The sequence below is a fragment of the Plasmodium falciparum genome (genome assembly GCF_000002765.6).
Source record: "Plasmodium falciparum 3D7 genome assembly, chromosome: 8".
Lineage (NCBI taxonomy): Eukaryota > Apicomplexa > Aconoidasida > Haemosporida > Plasmodiidae > Plasmodium > Plasmodium falciparum.
The window spans coordinates 900,332-919,054 of record NC_004329.3 but is presented as its reverse complement, the minus strand read 5'-3'; the positions used below and the strand labels follow the sequence as shown (position 1 = coordinate 919,054).

The 18,723-nt window shown below is 18.1% G+C and overlaps 3 protein-coding genes across 3 annotated transcripts; all 3 read left to right on the top strand.

Moving 5' to 3' along the window:
- Positions 1-4,805: 4,805 nt before the first annotated feature.
- On the top strand, positions 4,806-6,791 carry PF3D7_0820200 (phosphatidylglycerophosphate synthase; the record flags this gene model as incomplete). Its single annotated transcript, XM_001349287.1, has 1 exon — positions 4,806-6,791. One exon carries the CDS (start codon positions 4,806-4,808, stop codon positions 6,789-6,791), a length of 1,986 nt encoding a protein of 661 aa, XP_001349323.1.
- Positions 6,792-8,338: 1,547 nt separating this feature from the next.
- PF3D7_0820100 (RNA-binding protein, putative) lies at positions 8,339-9,848 on the top strand (the record flags this gene model as incomplete). Its single annotated transcript, XM_002808818.1, has 4 exons — positions 8,339-9,044; positions 9,178-9,342; positions 9,514-9,595; positions 9,722-9,848. The coding sequence occupies 4 exons, from the start codon at positions 8,339-8,341 to the stop codon at positions 9,846-9,848; spliced, it is 1,080 nt and encodes a 359-aa protein (XP_002808864.1).
- A 1,492-nt stretch (positions 9,849-11,340) lies between these two features.
- PF3D7_0820000 (Snf2-related CBP activator, putative) lies at positions 11,341-18,313 on the top strand (the record flags this gene model as incomplete). The annotated part of the gene is made up of 5 exons (XM_002808817.1): positions 11,341-11,489; positions 11,602-11,634; positions 11,792-11,867; positions 12,117-17,906; positions 18,113-18,313. The coding sequence occupies 5 exons, from the start codon at positions 11,341-11,343 to the stop codon at positions 18,311-18,313; spliced, it is 6,249 nt and encodes a 2,082-aa protein (XP_002808863.1).
- Positions 18,314-18,723: the final 410 nt, after the last annotated feature.

Below are 18,723 nucleotides of genomic sequence, written 5' to 3'. Positions count from 1 at the left end.
CCTATCATATTTATATTGTTATATATAAAAATATATATATATATATATATATATATATATATATATATATATATATATATAAATATATCTATGTTTATATTAATAATGCATTATTCTTATTCTTCCTATTATTACATACAAGTGTTACATAGTTCCTATTATCATAATCTTATAATTATCTTTTCTTATCACTTTTATAAATTGTTTATAAATAAAACATATTCAACTTTATTACAATCCAATAATCTATTTCATATCTTACATCACATATATATAAATATATATATATATATATATATATTAAAATGTATTTTAAGGAATATTACATATATATTATATTTTAATTATATACAGGATAAATATATATATATATATATTATAAAATAACAGACGATGTTTTTTTCATATATATATTATTAAAAAAAATTTCGCTTATTTTATTAGTTTTTTTTTTTTTTTCTATAAAAATATTTTTTAAATTAAATAAATTATAATAATAACATCAACTTTTTCTTTCTATTTCAAAAAAAAAAAAAAATATATATATATATATATATATAAATATAATATTATCATTACATTTTAATATAATATTCAATATAATCTATATATATATATATATATTATATAATATATATATTTCATAATATTTTATAAAATATATAATAATATTATACTTTTGTATAAGTTTTTTTTTTTTTTTTTTTTTTTTTTTTCCCCTATATTTATTTTAATTAATTTTTATATTTAAAAAAATTAAAATAAAATTATATAAATATTATATTATATACATATATATATAATATATATTGTGAGGTATTTTATTGTTTATTCATTTTTTACAGGCGCAAAAAGGCATTTAATCATTTAACAATAATACATATATATATATATATATATATTATATATAAATACTGTATTATATTATTTATATATGTATTTTAATTTTATATATTATGAATTTATTATATATTTTTTTTTTTACTTATATAAATAAATATACATATATATATATATATATATATATATATATATATATATATCTATGCTTAATATATATATATTATATACAATAATATATATAATAAAAAGTTGAGGGAAAATGTATATATTATATATATATATTTTATAAAAAAAATCAAATCATTTTTAATATTATCTCATAACATATTAAAATATTATATATATATAATTAATGGTATAATATAATTAATAACATATAATTTCTGATTTTTATATTTAATATATTATTATTTATATCTAATGCATTTATATGAATAAGTAAATAAATAAATAAATATATTATTTATATAAATATAAATAAATACATACACTTTTTTTTTAATATATTATATAATAATATATATATATATATATATATATATAATAATGTATAATATGAAATTATAATTATATATTATTGCTAAGAACAAAAATAAAAAATTCCTTTCATTATATTACAATTTTAATAGTGCATTTTTATATATTTCTAATATAATAAAACAAAAAAAAGGTTAAAATAAATTAAATAAATGCAAAATGATATAATAGATTAATATAATATATAATAATTATAATTTTTTTATACGTACCATAATAAAGAAAAAAAAAAAAAAAAATCTAAATAATTAAATAATAATGAATTTCAACAATGTTTAAATAATTTAATTATATTATATATATATATATATATTAAATGTATAAACATATTTAACCATTCAAAATTCTATACAAACAATTAATTATATATATTATTGACGAATAATAAAAAAAAAAAAAAAAAAAGAAAAACAAACAAACAAACGAACGAAGATATTATATAAATGTTTATATTATTGCACGTTTAAAAAGAAAGTGTATATTAAAAAATATATATATATATATATATATATATATATTATATTATTCCCATAATAATAAATATAATTTTATATAATATTAAAAAAATATATAAATATATATGTCTATTTTATATATATATATATATATATATTGTTTTTTTTTTTTTTTTTTTCATGTAATAACCTTTATACGAATGAACATAAAAAAAAAAACAATAATGATATTATAATTATCAAGGTGCGTGTATTATAATAAATATATTTTACAACATGTTCAACTTTCTGTTCATATAAATGTATATATTTATATAAACTTATTTTTATTTCCCTCTTGATATTTTATGTTACTAATAAATTATTAAGTGGAATATAGGAAGAATAAACAAAACAAAAAAAAAAAAAACAGAACAACCAATTTATTATTTTCGATATTTTAAAGACATAATATAAATGTAAATATATATATATATATATATATAACAAATGGGAATAATAAGATATGCTTGATAAGAAAAGTATATTATTTTTATCCTTCCATTTTAATTTCTTTCTTTCATATAAATCACATTTTATATTATAAAATCCGATCACCTCTATTTCTTTTGTTCATTATAATCTCCTTATTATGTAATATAGGGTCCTTTATATATATATATATATATATATATATAATATATATTTTATTTATTTATTTTTTTTTTTCTTTTGGTTGTAGGTATTTATAAAAAAAATAATATAATTAAAATATGAACATAAAAGGATAATATATTTTTCTTGCATAATATTTCCCTTCTAATTTATTATATGGATTCCTATAATTCATATGAATATATTATTTAAAAAAAAAAGGAGAAGAAATATTGTGTATGGTGTAATGATATTATAGAAATATTATTACACATATATAAATAAATATAAATGACCAATATGTGTGAACTTAAATTTAAGTAATCCAATCATTTGATATTCAATAAATATATAAACATAATAATACATAGAACCATTTTACATATTAAAAAATAATTCTTCAAGGATATAATATATATATATATATATATATAATACAAATATATATTTTTATTATAATGGGGGAAAAATGTAGAATTTATATAATATATATTACATATTTGATGGGTTTTAAAACATTCCATATTTTTACATATTCTTATATTTTATATGTCTCCATAAAAAAAATGTATGTTCTGCATAAAATGAACACAGAATAAAGTTTATATGTACATAAAAATTCCTTTGATTTTTTTGCATTCTCATTTTTCCACATCTTTAATTTTTATTACATACCTCTATTTTGATATAATCAATATTATTTTATTTTATATTATAATTTTTTTTTTTTTTTTTTTTTTTTTTTGTACTATATATTATTCCAGATATAATTACAAGATATATTTTTTTTTTCGTTATTTTATTGAATAAATGAATTTAAAACAAAAATATATATTAACACATTAACAAATATAAATATATTAATAATATATATATAATAAATATATTATTTTTGTGTATGTCCTCTGTATTTCTTTTGGTTGGTGCATAAAATAATACAATATAATTATTATATATATATTATGTTATATGTATATTATATTTTTATATAATACCAAGTTTAATGTTCATTATTATTAATGATTCTTTTAAAAAATACATCGAAATAAATAAAATATTATTTTATTATATTTTATGATAAATATAATATTATATAATTTTATTATTATATTATACATGTAATATATTATATATATATATATAAAAATATATTTTTTGTAAATGTATTTATTTATATTATATGTATATATTTTATTATTTTATATATGATATTTTCTCCATATGTCCTACGAAATATTTCTGATATATATATTTTTTTATATATTATTCATAAATATTATCTCTTTTTATAAAATTTATAAGTTTTTGTATATAATATTTCTTCCCATATTATATTATATTATATTATATTATATATATATATATATATATATATTTTTTTTTTTTTTTAATGAATCATAAATTCAGAAGTTATTTAAATGTTTTAATAGTTTTCCTTTTTGTATTTATAATTGATTTGTATGATAATGGGAACATCATATTATTTTGTTAAATTATATTTTTACATGTTTTATTATATATATATATATATATATATATATGTATTATATAATTATATAATTATATAATTTTATACTAACATTTTATAATTCTTGGTTTCCTTATTTATGTAGCATATAAATAAAGTATATAAATATATATATATGTATAAATTATATAGTATATATATATATATATATATATATATATATATATATATATATTTAATATATACATTGCTTCTCTGTTTTATTTTTATTTTTATTTTATTATTTTTTTTAATATATCTAAATAAATTTTTAAATATATCACATGATATATCATTTTTTCTGTACTATGGAATAATAAAAAAAAAAAAAAAAAAAAAAAATTATTATTAAGTTCATTATAAAAATATATAGAAATATATATTAATTTATTAATTTATTCATATAAGTTTAGTAGTACTAAAAGTTAGAGAGAATATGTTATATTTCACAGGGTAAAAAGAAAAACTATGGTTTATAAAAAAATATAATTACATATACATTATACCTAAGATAAAGGTTAACCGGTATATAGCATATTCATATATAGTGACAATTATATATATATTTATATATATATATGTATATATTTATATATATGTATAGATAGATAATAATAATATTTATTTTTTATACTATATATTATCAGGTGCCAATTTTTATTTATAATTTCCATCATTATGAACACTATGATTTAATAAATTATATTGTATTATATTGTATAATATTTTATATCATTTTTTCCCTTTTTTTTTTTTTTTTTTTTTTTTTTTCACATAATTAAGAAAAGGAAAGAAAAAGAAAAAGAAAAAGAAAAAGAAGAAAAAAAAAAATGGCTCTGAAGTTTGTCATTCATGAACCTAAAGCAAAATTATTATTTACTCCTAAAGAATTTTTTAATACCTTAAATGACATTTTTAAGAACTCACAAAATCGTATTGTGATTAGCTGTTTATATATGGGAATAGGAGAATTAGAAAAAGAATTAATAGATAGTATAAAAAAGAATGTGAATATAAAAGATTTAAAAGTTGATATATTATTAGATAGACAAAGAGGTACAAGACTAGAAGGGAAATTTAATGAAAGTTCAGTTAGTATTTTATCAGAACTTTTTAAATGTTCAGATAATATTAATATAAGCTTATTTCATAATCCTTTATTAGGTCCTATACTTTATAATATCTTACCTCCTAGAGCAAATGAAGCTATAGGTGTAATGCATATGAAAATTTATATTGGGGATAATATTCTAATGTTATCAGGAGCCAATTTAAGTGATAGCTATTTACGAAATAGACAAGATAGATATTTTGTTATTGAAAATAAATTCTTAGCTGATTCTATTCATAATATTATTAATACCATACAAGGTATGTCATTTACTCTAAATCGAGATTTAACCATAAAGTGGGAAAATGATTTAATGAACCCACTTATAGATGCTTACGTATTTCGTGAACAATATTATAGAAGAATACGTTTTATGTTACAAGGAATTCAAAAACATATTTCACAATATAATAAAAATTATTCATATAATAATTATTATAAAAATATAAAAAATGATCCAATAAATGATAAGACATATATTTATAATAATCAAAATAACAATAAATATAGTTATACATCAAACGAATTTCGCATGTTAAATTCTTTCAGTACAGATATATTCGATAAAGATACTTATAATAATAAAAACCAAAAAAATAATCATAAAAAAGAAAATATGGAAACACATACTTTATTAGATACTAATCATGGAACATGTGATTCAACAATTAATCTTCTAAATAATAATCAAAATGAAAACCATACAAATAATTTATTTACATATCTAAATGAAAAAGATGAATTCTTTTATCCATTATTTGAAAAAAATAAAAGCATTTTAGTACTTGAACTTTCCTTGCAGTGTGGATTTTCCATACCTCCAATATATGATGAAACAGATATGTTAGAAAACTTATTAAAAAATATCGAAAAATATGATCAAAGCTTAGTTATTTCTTCGGGATATTTAAACTTCCCAATGAATTTTCTTAAATTAATTAGAAATATATATATCAACGTTATGCAAAAAAAAAATGGTATTTTACAATTAATCACAGCGTCACCATGCGCTAATAGTTTTTATAAATCTAAAGGGATATCTTATTATATACCAAGTTCATATTCAGCTATGGCTAATGTGTGTATTGAATATATTACCAAAAATTTAACCAATTTTCTAAAAAAAGTAAATGGACAAAATGTTTCTGAACAAAATGATATTTCAAATCAAAAAATATATATTGAATATTACAAACCTTCATGGACATTTCATTCGAAAGGTATATGGATAATGGACAATATGAAAAGTATGAAAAATGTGAGTAATGATAATGATAATGATAATGATAATAATAATAATGATAATAATAATAATAATAATATTAATAATAATGAATTTCATTCAGCTAAAAAATATGAACAAAATGTTAATAACTCACCAAATGTAAAAAATAACCTGAACAAGTCAGAATATTTTAACAACGAAAATTTTGATAAGAATATTGATGAAGAGAATGATTATTATGATAATTTACCCTGGTGTACAGTGATTGGAAGTTCTAATTATGGGTATAGAGCAAAATATAGAGATTTGGAGATGAGTTTTATAATAAAAACAAATGATTATAATTTGAGGTGTCAGTTAAAGAAAGAATTAAATATAATATATGAGTCATCTCATTTTGTACAAGTGGATGAATTGAAATTACGATATGCTTTTTGGTTAAAATTTTTAGTGAAATATATATTCAAATGGCTTTTATAAATATAAAACAAGACAAAACAAAATAAAACAAAATAAAACAAAATAAAACAAAATAAAACAAAATAAAACAAAATAAAACAAAATAAAACAAAATAAAACAAAATAAAATAAAGAATAAGCAACCAATAACTCAAATATATGAACATATGTTTTGTTATATATATATATATATGTGTGTATATTTATATTTATATTTATATTTATTTATTTAATATTATTATTGTATTTTCAAAAAACATTTTGGAAACATTTATCATAAGCTATTAATGTTATTAATTTAATTTTTCCTCTTTTTTTTTAAGGTGTTTATATATACATATATATGTTATGTTTTAATATTTCTTTATCATCATTATAGCCAACGTGTTACATTGCATATAATTTTTTTATTTATTACATTTTTATTCTTTTTTTTAAATTACACGTTTGAGTCATAATTTTACTACTTTATTTATTGTTCATTTATATACTATCATTTAATTATTTTTAAACTAACTCTATTTTTCTTTTTTTCCTTTTTTTTTTTTTTTGTGCGTTTTATTTAATATTTTTAAAAACTAACAATGAATCTTATTTTTGAACAATTAATAAACTGGAAAATACAATATATCAAGATGTATCAAATATATATATATATATATATAATACTTTGCAACAGATATATAAGGAGAAACAAATATTCTAATAGCCTAATTCGAATATCACAATATTCCGTGACGCTGTTTTTAAATATAAAAAGTGTAATGAAGAAAAGAAATATATATATATATATATGTATATGTTATTACAAAATAAAATATAATATTTCATAATTGAGTGTTAGGCAAATACGTTTTGTTAAAATTTATTGAGTATAAATAATAATTTCATAATTTACATAAACAAATATAAGCAATTCTGAAAAACTTTAAAATAAATATTATATATATATATATATATATATATATTTTTTTTTTCTTTTTTTTGATGTATCTTTATATGATTTAGCTCTTATATGATATATTTAAAAATATAAAAATATTTCCAAATAATTTTATAACAAAATATTTCATTAAAGGATAAAATATTGGTAACATATTCTTTTTTTTGCTTTTACAAAAATTGTAAGGTGTGAACAATATATATATAATTAAATTTTTTAATTTATTTTGTTATATGTATTTTGGAGGAAAGGACCAAATAAATGCGTTAAAAATGAATAATACACATGAAATATAAAGTAACATAAATATTATAATAAATATATATATTATATGACTTATATATATATATATATATATATGTAATAATTCTTGCTTTTGTGTTAAATATGACGCCGTGATTTTGTTATTATTTTTTTTTTTTTTACTTTATCAGAAAAATAATCTACCAAAGGTATAATATTATATAAAATTTTTCATTTTATATACGTGTTAAGGATTATGAAAATATTATCCACTTTTAATAAAAATTATAATTATATATATATATATATATATATATATATATATAATATATACTACTCATTTAATAAGAAGTATATACCATATGTGAACCTTTAACAAATTATGATTTTTTTGTATTTCCCCTTTGTTCTATTATTATGTACTTTCCTAATAAATTTTGCTAAATGTAAATATATAATTTTTAATGAAGACAAATATTTGAGGAATTCTTCATTTTCATATCATAGTAATAGCTTATTTAAGGTTAGAAAATATTTTCATAATTTCATTTTATCAAATAATTATTTTTCAAAAAAGAAGTCAAAACAATGTAAAAGTTTTAATCATGAACTAAACAAAGAAAATGAATTAAAGGGAGAGGAAGATACTTTTTTCCTTTTTCCAGAAAATATATTAGATGAAGATAAAAGTTATCTTCCATTTGATAAAGAAAAAATAATGGCAAGTATAAAAAAACATAAAAAAGAGGATGATAATATAAAGAATATTTTAAAAAAAACGAAAAAACACTGTAACTATTTAACAAACAAATTAGGCAGGCTAAATAAAAAACTTCGAGAAATAAAAAAGCTGGAAACAGTTTTTTATGCAAACCCTAATATATTGACAGAAGAGCAAAAAGTTAAATTAAGCAAAAAAGATCAGGTGAAAAATGAAATAGTTATTATTAATAGATATAGGAAAAAATATATATCCTATAAAAGAAATCTACAAAAAAATGTGGATGACACATCACCCTTTTTTTATAATAAGAAAAAGAAAAAGGAGAAGAAAAAATTTTGTACACCCGAGGAGTTTCGAGAAATATGTAATAAAAAAGTTGATATATATATTATATATGTATATGTGTATAAGGGTATATATGTATGTATATCTATATATCCATTTTAAAAGTCATATATATTTTATTATTTTATTATTATTTTTTTTTTTCCATGTAGTAAAATCTAACGATCCAAAGGGAACAATACAAAAAATTAAAAAAATCGACCTTAACAAAATACCAAGAAATGTGACTGACTTCTTAGTATTTAATAAAGTGGGAACAAAAGAAGAAGTCAAAATTTTATTTGGTCTTAAAGCTATAAAAATTAATGGAAATACAAGTACAAAATAAATAAATAAATAAATAAATTCTATATATTTTTAAATATATATAACATGTGTAATATATTCCTTCAATTATATATACATATATATATATATATATATATATATATATATTTTATAATTCAAAAAATTTCTTCTTTTTAATAAATTTCTTTTTTGTTATATAGTTGATGATGAAAATTATATTTTAAATATAAAGGAAGACGAAGTGAAGGTCTTTGATCAAATAGTACATATCCACGAAGATCAGTAATAAAAAAATAAAATAATATATATATATAATATATATATATATATATATATTTATAATATATATATATTCTTTTTTTTTTTTTTTTTTTTTTTTTTTTTTTTTTGTTTTTCTTTTTTTATTAGTTATGCAATCCGAAAAAGATTTACAACAAAGCAGAAACAAATTCTTAATAAGAAAAAGAAGGAAACTATTACTGAAGCTAAGAAGGAAGTTAAGGAAGTGGAAAAGTTCTTTGGTATTAATATATAATAATATAATAATATAATAATATAAAAATGTACATATATTTATAATTGTGTACTTTTTTTTATTTCTTTTTTTTTTGGTTTCATAATTTATATGTTGTTGCATAAACCTTATTTTATTTTTTATTTTATTTTATTTTTTTTTTTTTTATTTTTTTTTTTTTTTGTTCTATTATATTGATATTATATAAATATATAATTTATTTTTTTCACTTTTTGGAAAATACGATACTAATGTAATAACCTACTTTCTTTTATTAATTATATAATAAAAATTGTACATATTATATATATATTTAAATTAAAATACAAAAATTTTATTATATATATTGCATCATATTGTATTTACAACCTAAATAGAAAAACAATAAAAAAGAAGGAAAATATTCTTTTTAATTATTTAATTTTTTTTATATAATTTTTATATAAGTTTAAAAAAAAAAAAAAAAAAAAAATTTGTGAAATTAATCGATACCTATTATATAAAAATATATAATATATAAATGTATTATATTATATATATAAATATAAATATATATATATTATATATATATATAATATATTTTTTTTTTTTTCTCCAATTTTATTTTCTATATATACAAATATATATATATATATATATATATATAATATATTATTATATATATTTATATTTATTGAATCGTTTTAATATATAAATATTCCTTATATTTTATATGTATACATTTCTATACATTAAAAAAAAAAAATAAATAATAAATAAATATATTTCAGTAGCTTACTTTATTATTTATTTTTATTTATTTATTTATTTATATTGTTTTATCAATATATATTTATATACATATAATATATATATATATATATATATATATATATAATTAGAATATTTTATTATGACTTTTAGCTATCACATTTAAAATATTTGTAAATAATATTATATTTATGTTTTTATTTTTTTTTATTTACAAAATATTTAAATGTATCCATATAAATTTTGTTACAATAATTAATATTATAATATATTAATAATTTTGTATATATTATAATATTATCGCAACTTTAAGTTACCTGACCCTTTTTCTTTATTTTTTTATTATTTTTTTTTTTTTTATTTGACTACCCAACAAATAATATATATATATATATATATATATAATATATATATGATGAAATATAATTTAAGAGGAAATTTATAGAATACGGATATGTAATATGAAAGGAATAATATATATTACATTTTAAATCCTTTTCTATATTTTAAATAAAAATAAATGAAAATGTTTATATTTAAAATCATCTCATAAATATTATTATATTATTATATTATATATATATATATATATATATTTATATATTTTTATATTTAGGATTATCTGTACATAATATGTTTAATTACATATAATCCTTTTATTATTTTTATTTATTTGATTTAATATATTTATTTTTCTTCTTTTAATTTAAAAAATAATGTGTATTTACATAAATGAAAACCATGTGAAGTTTAAATATAAAAAATGAATGAAATAAAATCTGAAAGTTTATTGCAGACAAGACCATTCAAGTTAGGTATTGAGGATATTCAAAATTTAGGGTCGTCATATTTTATCGAAAACAATGAAAAACTGAAAAAATACAATAATGAAATCAGTTCATTGAAAAAAGAGTAAGAAATATTTTTAAAACGAAATCTTACAAAATTTATGTTATATATATATATATATATATATATATATATATATATATATATGTATATATTATTTCTTTTGTTTTTATAGACTGGACATTTTAAATGAAAAAATGGGGAAATGGTAAATTGAAAAAAAAGAAAAATAATAATTTTATGATACATAATTAATTCAAACATTAATTATATATACAAATGTGAATAATATATATACTTATATTTATATATTTATATATTTGTTTATTTTAATTTTTTTTTTTTTTTTTTTTGTTTCCCTGTAGTACTACAACAACGAAGATTGTCGAACCAGCCAAAACTCCTGAATTTACCTTCTGGTATTATGAACTTAAAGAAATGGTAATATAATTGGAAAAAATAAAAACAAAATAAAACTATAAATATATAAATATATATATATATATGTATGTATGTATATATTTGACTTATATAGTGTGCATCCCATTTTGTGATTGCAAATATGTTTCCTATATGTACTCACATTTAATATAAAAAAAAAAAAAAAAAAAAAAAAAAAAAAAAAAAGCTATGCATTTATCTATTTATTTATTTATTTATTTATTTTATTTTTTATTTTAATATTTTTAGAAAGGATTTCAGGATCTGGTTATGTATGAAGTAAAGAAGAAGAAAAAACACTTCAAAGTTTTGAGCCACAGTTGCCTAAAATATTTAAGCAATCGAGAAAAGATGAAAATAAAAAAACAAGAAGAAGAAGAGAAAAGATTAAAATTATATTCAAAGAATATATCGTCTTATATGGATGTATTTTGGAAGAAAATAGAAAAGCTAGTATGGGAAGAAAAAAAGCGAGAATTACAACAAACATTAAATAAAAAAAAAGAAATGAGATTTAAAAAGTTTGTAAAAGAAGCCATAAAAAAAATAAAAGATGCTAGACATAATAATGCTCATGAATTATTTGAAAATAAATATGTTAGCATGAGCTCAAATAATAACAGTGAAATTGTTAATAATAATGCATCATCCGTTGATAATGGTGATAAAGAATTAAAAGAAGATGATCTTACCGATCAAGAAGAAGAAGATTATCTCTTGGATGAGCAAATGAGCTCGACTGATGAATCTGAAAACAAAGAAGAAGAAATCAATATGTTAGATGATGAAGCAAACCTACCCATTGAAGAATTGTTGAAAAGAATGTATGGTTTTAAGAGTGGAGAGGATTATATAAATTTTATGGAAAATGAAGACGACGCAAATGAAGAGAATGTAATTGAAACGAGTCATAATGATGAAAAAAGTGGAGATAATAGCATTGGTGAGGATGATAATAATAATGATGAAAAAGGTGGAGATAATAACATTGATGAGGATGATAATAATAATGATGAAAAAAGTGGAGATAATAGCATTGGTGAGGATGATAATAATAATGATCACAAAAGTGGAGATAATAACATTGATGAGGATGATAATAATAATGATCACAAAAGTGAAGATAATAGCATTGGTGAGGATGATAATAATAATGATGAAAAAGGTGGAGATAATAACATTGATGAAAATGATAATAATAGTGATCACAAAAGTGAAGATAATAACATTGATGAAAATGATAATAATAGTGATCACCAAAGTGATCAAGAGCAATTTAATCATGAGACTAAGGATGACATAATTAAGAATTCCTCGTATGAACATATTGATAATAAGAATTATTATAATAAGACAGGAGAAGATTACAAAAGTGATAAGGAAAATTATTCACCAACCAGATTTCATAATAAATTAAAAAAGGAAAAATATGATGAATATGATACAAAGCTGAAAATAGAAAAAAGAGAAGAAGAAAATAAAAATTATGAAAAGGATGAACATGAATATGAAAGTGATAATTATGATAAGGAAAAAATAAATAAAAAAAAAGAATTAATTTTATTAAAAAATGATATCGAAAACGATTCAGATGAAACCTCTGAACATATAAAAAGAGATAGTAGATCATCTTGTCAAAAACAAAATTGTGAAAAGAAAAGAAGAATTATAAAAGATGAATATAATTTAAGAAGGACAAAAATAGCTAAAAGTAAACCATCTAGCGATAATAACAATAGTGAGAATGATAATAATAATGACAATAATAATGACAATAATAATGACAATAATGATGACAATAATGATGACAATAATGATGACAATAATGATGACAATAATGATGACAATAATGATGACAATAATGATGACAATAATAATGAGCACAAAAATGATAGTGATGATAATGATGATATATTAACATGTAACATGGATGAAAAACATTTAACAAAAATCCCTCCTATTATTAAAGCGACCTTACGAGATTATCAACATGCAGGGTTACATTGGTTATTATATTTATATAAAAATAATATTAATGGTATATTAGCTGATGAAATGGGTTTAGGAAAGACATTACAATGTATATCATTGTTAAGTTACTTAGCTTATTATTTTAATATATGGGGTCCACATTTAGTAATAGTACCAACATCTATATTAATAAATTGGGAAATTGAATTAAAACGTTTTTGTCCATGTTTTAAAATTTTATCATATTATGGAAATCAAAATGAAAGATATAAAAAAAGAGTTGGATGGTTTAATAAAGATTCTTTTCATATATGCATTTCTAGTTATTCAACTGTTGTAAAAGATCATTTAGTTTTTAAAAGGAAAAGATGGAAATATATAATATTAGATGAAGCTCATAATATAAAAAATTTTAATACAAAACGTTGGAATATTATATTAAGTTTAAAAAGAGATAATTGTTTATTAATTACAGGTACCCCTTTACAAAATAGTTTAGAAGAGTTATGGTCTTTACTTCATTTTCTTATGCCAAATATATTTACATCTCATTTGGATTTTAAGGAATGGTTTTCAGATCCTTTAAATTTAGCTATAGAAAAAAGTAAAATTCATCATTCCAAAGAATTAATAGATAGATTACATACAGTTATACGTCCATATATTTTAAGAAGATTAAAGAAAAATGTAGAAAAAGAAATGCCAAATAAATATGAACATATAATTAAATGTAAATTAACACGAAGACAACAAATATTGTATGATGAATTTATAAATAATAAAAATGTACAAAATACATTAAATACAGGAAATTATATAGGATTAATGAATATATTAATACAATTAAGAAAGGTATGTAATCATTGTGATTTGTTTACTAATAAATATATACAAACACCTTATTATTATATGTTATCAATTCGTTATTTTGTACCTCGTTTTTTTATTTTATTTGAAAAAAATTATTATGCAGATTTTTATCTAATACTTTTTCTTCATAATGAATTTACATCTCTGGGTGGTCGAGATGTTACCAAAGAAACAAGTCCATCTTCCAAATCATTTGACCTTGCTCATATTCTAACGAAACATAATACTAATGAATTGTATGATAATAATCACATTTCTGAATTGTATGATAATAATCATATTTCAGAATTGTATGATAATAATCATATTTCTGAATTGTATGATAATAATCATATTTCTGAATTGTATGATAATCCAATGAGTCATAAAAATTACAAACATAATTCAAATGGTTATACGTATCCAAATGATCCTATTAATAATATGAATAATAATCCATCTGGATTTACAAAAACGAGTGAACAATTTGGTCAGATTGTATCACATGAAAGGGATAATAATTATCATATGATGGATCATAATAATATGAATAATTTATTATCAAAAGAAATGGTAAATTCCTTGAGAAACGATGATAATTCAAATAATAATTTTTATAAATATTCTCTCACATCTAATAATAATGATTCGCAGACAAGTATACATGATAACAAACAATGTGATTATAATAAGTTATGTGCAGATACTTTTAACAATATTAATAGTATTGGGAATGAGGAAAAACGTTCCCTAAATGTTTTAAACGAACAAAACAACAACAATAGTAAAGATAATAATAATAATATAGATAATAATAATAATATAGATAATAATAATAATATAGATAATAATAATAATATAGATAATAATAATAATATAGATAATAATAATAATAATATAGATAATAATAATAATATAGATAATCATCATAATAATAACCAACATTGTAATTATAATGATAATTGGCCAAGTGATTATCCAACTAATATTATTAATCATAGGAATGCTTTTCTTTCCATACTAAAACTCTTGAACCAAAGCAACCCTCTTAACAACGACAATAATAATAATAATAATAATAATAATGGGAATAATAATATATATAATATGAACAGATATAATAGTCGTAATAGTCGTAATAGCTCGCTGTCTAATATTTTTTCATCGAATACAAGTAAAATGAATTCATTCCAACTTGATTTTCTATACACGAACAGTTTTATAAATCAAGATGCTCTATGTAAGAATTCTTTTTTTGTTAACATAAATATAGAAGATGTTCATAGTTATATTTATAATAGTATATATAAAGAATATATTCCTAAGAATATTTTAAGTTTTTCTGATGAATTTCTCACCGAATTAAATAATAATTATGATATTCTTTCCTTGTATATTGATCCATATAATAGATATAAAAGTTATAATGAATACCTATACAAAATGAAAGAAGAAGGAACATTAACAAATCAACAATCATTAGGCGATATAAATAATAAACATATTTATCATAAGAGTACATCTAATGAAAATACACATATGAAAAATAGGAAAACATTTATTTACAAATATAATAATATGTTTAAAGTAATTAATAATGATACACAATATCAAAATATTTTTACGGATGACACAAATAATTCGTATTATAATTCATTAGAACATAATTTATGGATTAAAAGAAATCAAATCGATGAAAGAAAAAAAGAAGAAGAAGAGGAACAAAATAAATATTATAATGTGTGTATGAATAATTTATATATATTAAGAAATGAAAGAATACCTATCTTTGGTAAAAATTTTCTAGACTTAATTAAAAAAGAATTTACAAAGGATAAAAATATTGTTTATAATTATACGAACAATGTTCCTATTGATTATTATTCATCAGTGAAGGAAGTTTGGGTTGAGGATATTTGTGAAAAGGATAACAAAAAGAGGAAATGTAAAAGAGAAAAGAGATGGTACAAGAAAATAAAGAAAACAAACAATCCACCAGAAGATAGTGAGGTTTACAGAGAAAATAGTAGTGACGTAGAAAAATATAATTGTGATGTAGAAAAAGATAATTGTGATGATGAAGAAAAAGATAATTGTGATGATGAAGATATGAATTCTAATTTATCTTCTAATGTGTATGGATGTATTGATATATCATCACAAAATTTTATTCATTCCAGATATCATAATCCAATGATGAATATGTCTTATATAATTGAGTTCTTATTTCCTAATATGGAACAATTTTTAAAACGACATGAAAAGATGATACATAATTTTACGTTAATAAATAATCCATCCGTGATATGTAAAAGTCATGATATAAGAATAAATAATAATTTATTAAATTATAGTAATGATAAAATGAATCCAATAATTTTACAAATAAAAAATGCTACTAGGGTATATCATGATGCATTTTTAAAACAATCAATCATCTTCCCTTTAAATAAAGATATATCATTAGGAAGTGGGAAATTATGTGCCCTAGAGAAATTATTAAGTAAATGTAAAAGAGAAGGAAATAAATGTTTATTATTTACACAATTTATTAAAATGTTAGATATATTAGAAATTTTTTTAAACCATTTAAATTATTCTTTTATAAGATTAGATGGATCTACAAAAGTAGAACAACGTCAAAAAATTGTAACCAAATTTAATAATGATAAATCCATTTTTATATTTATATCTTCCACACGTAGTGGTAGTATAGGTATTAATTTAACAGCAGCAAATGTCGTCATTTTTTATGACACCGATTGGAATCCATCAATTGATAAACAGGCTATGGATAGATGTCATCGTATAGGACAAACAAAAGATGTACATGTTTTTAGATTTGTTTGTGAATATACTGTAGAAGAAAATATATGGAAAAAACAATTACAAAAAAGGAAACTAGATAATATTTGTATAAATATGGGAAATTTTAATAACTCAAATACCCATTCAAAAATAACAGACACAGATCCTACACATAATAAAGATTGGTTTACTAATGTTGATACAATCAAGGAAGTATTTATTAACAAAAAAAATAATGATGATGACGACGATATGTATAAAGATAGATTATTACATGAACAAGTCGAAAATAAAGATAAAATGAATGTCCGTTTTGAAAAAACATTAGAGCATGTTGAGGATAAGGATGATATACGTGCATTAAATGAGACTAAAAAGGAGACACAAAATGAGATATCTCAAAATATGCAAGTTAGTACAAATAAAAAAAATATATATATATATATAAATATATTGTATCTGAATGTTAATTTTTTCAATAAACACCCTTTGGGGGTATATAAAATATGTGATTAAATATGTACATATATATATATATATATATATATATATATTTATTTATTTATATTTTTTTTTTTTTTTTTTTTTTTTTTTTTTTTTTTTTTTTAATCATTCAGGAGTTTACTACACGTAATGACTTCCAAGACAGCTATAATCTCACATCGTACTGCTTCAATTTCTTAAACGAAAATCTAACAGACTCCTTAAAACAACAAATTGATGAAATGAGAATGAAAATTGAAATTGAAATGATGAATACGGGAGATGAAAATATGTCCCTCAGTGACTTATCAAATAAATCCCATAATTCAGAATAACCGAAAAATATATATATATATATATATATGTATATTTTTTTTTTTTTAATTCTACAATATATTTGTTTTAAATTTGTTACACATAGTTGGAATGATTAATCATTCAAAATTATGTCATTTATTTATTTTATTGTTTATATATATATATATATATATTTATTTATTTATTTATTTATTTATTATTTTCATATATTAAAAATTAAACTCTTTTTATAATTTTACTTTTTCATGTTGTTCATTTTTAATAACTCTTTTATCATATTTGATTAATTATATAATTTTTTTCATATCATAATATAATAATAATAAATATCATATATATATATATATATATATATATATATATAAAAGATATATTTTATATATATTCATTGGATTTTTAAAATAAATTATAATATATTATTAATATT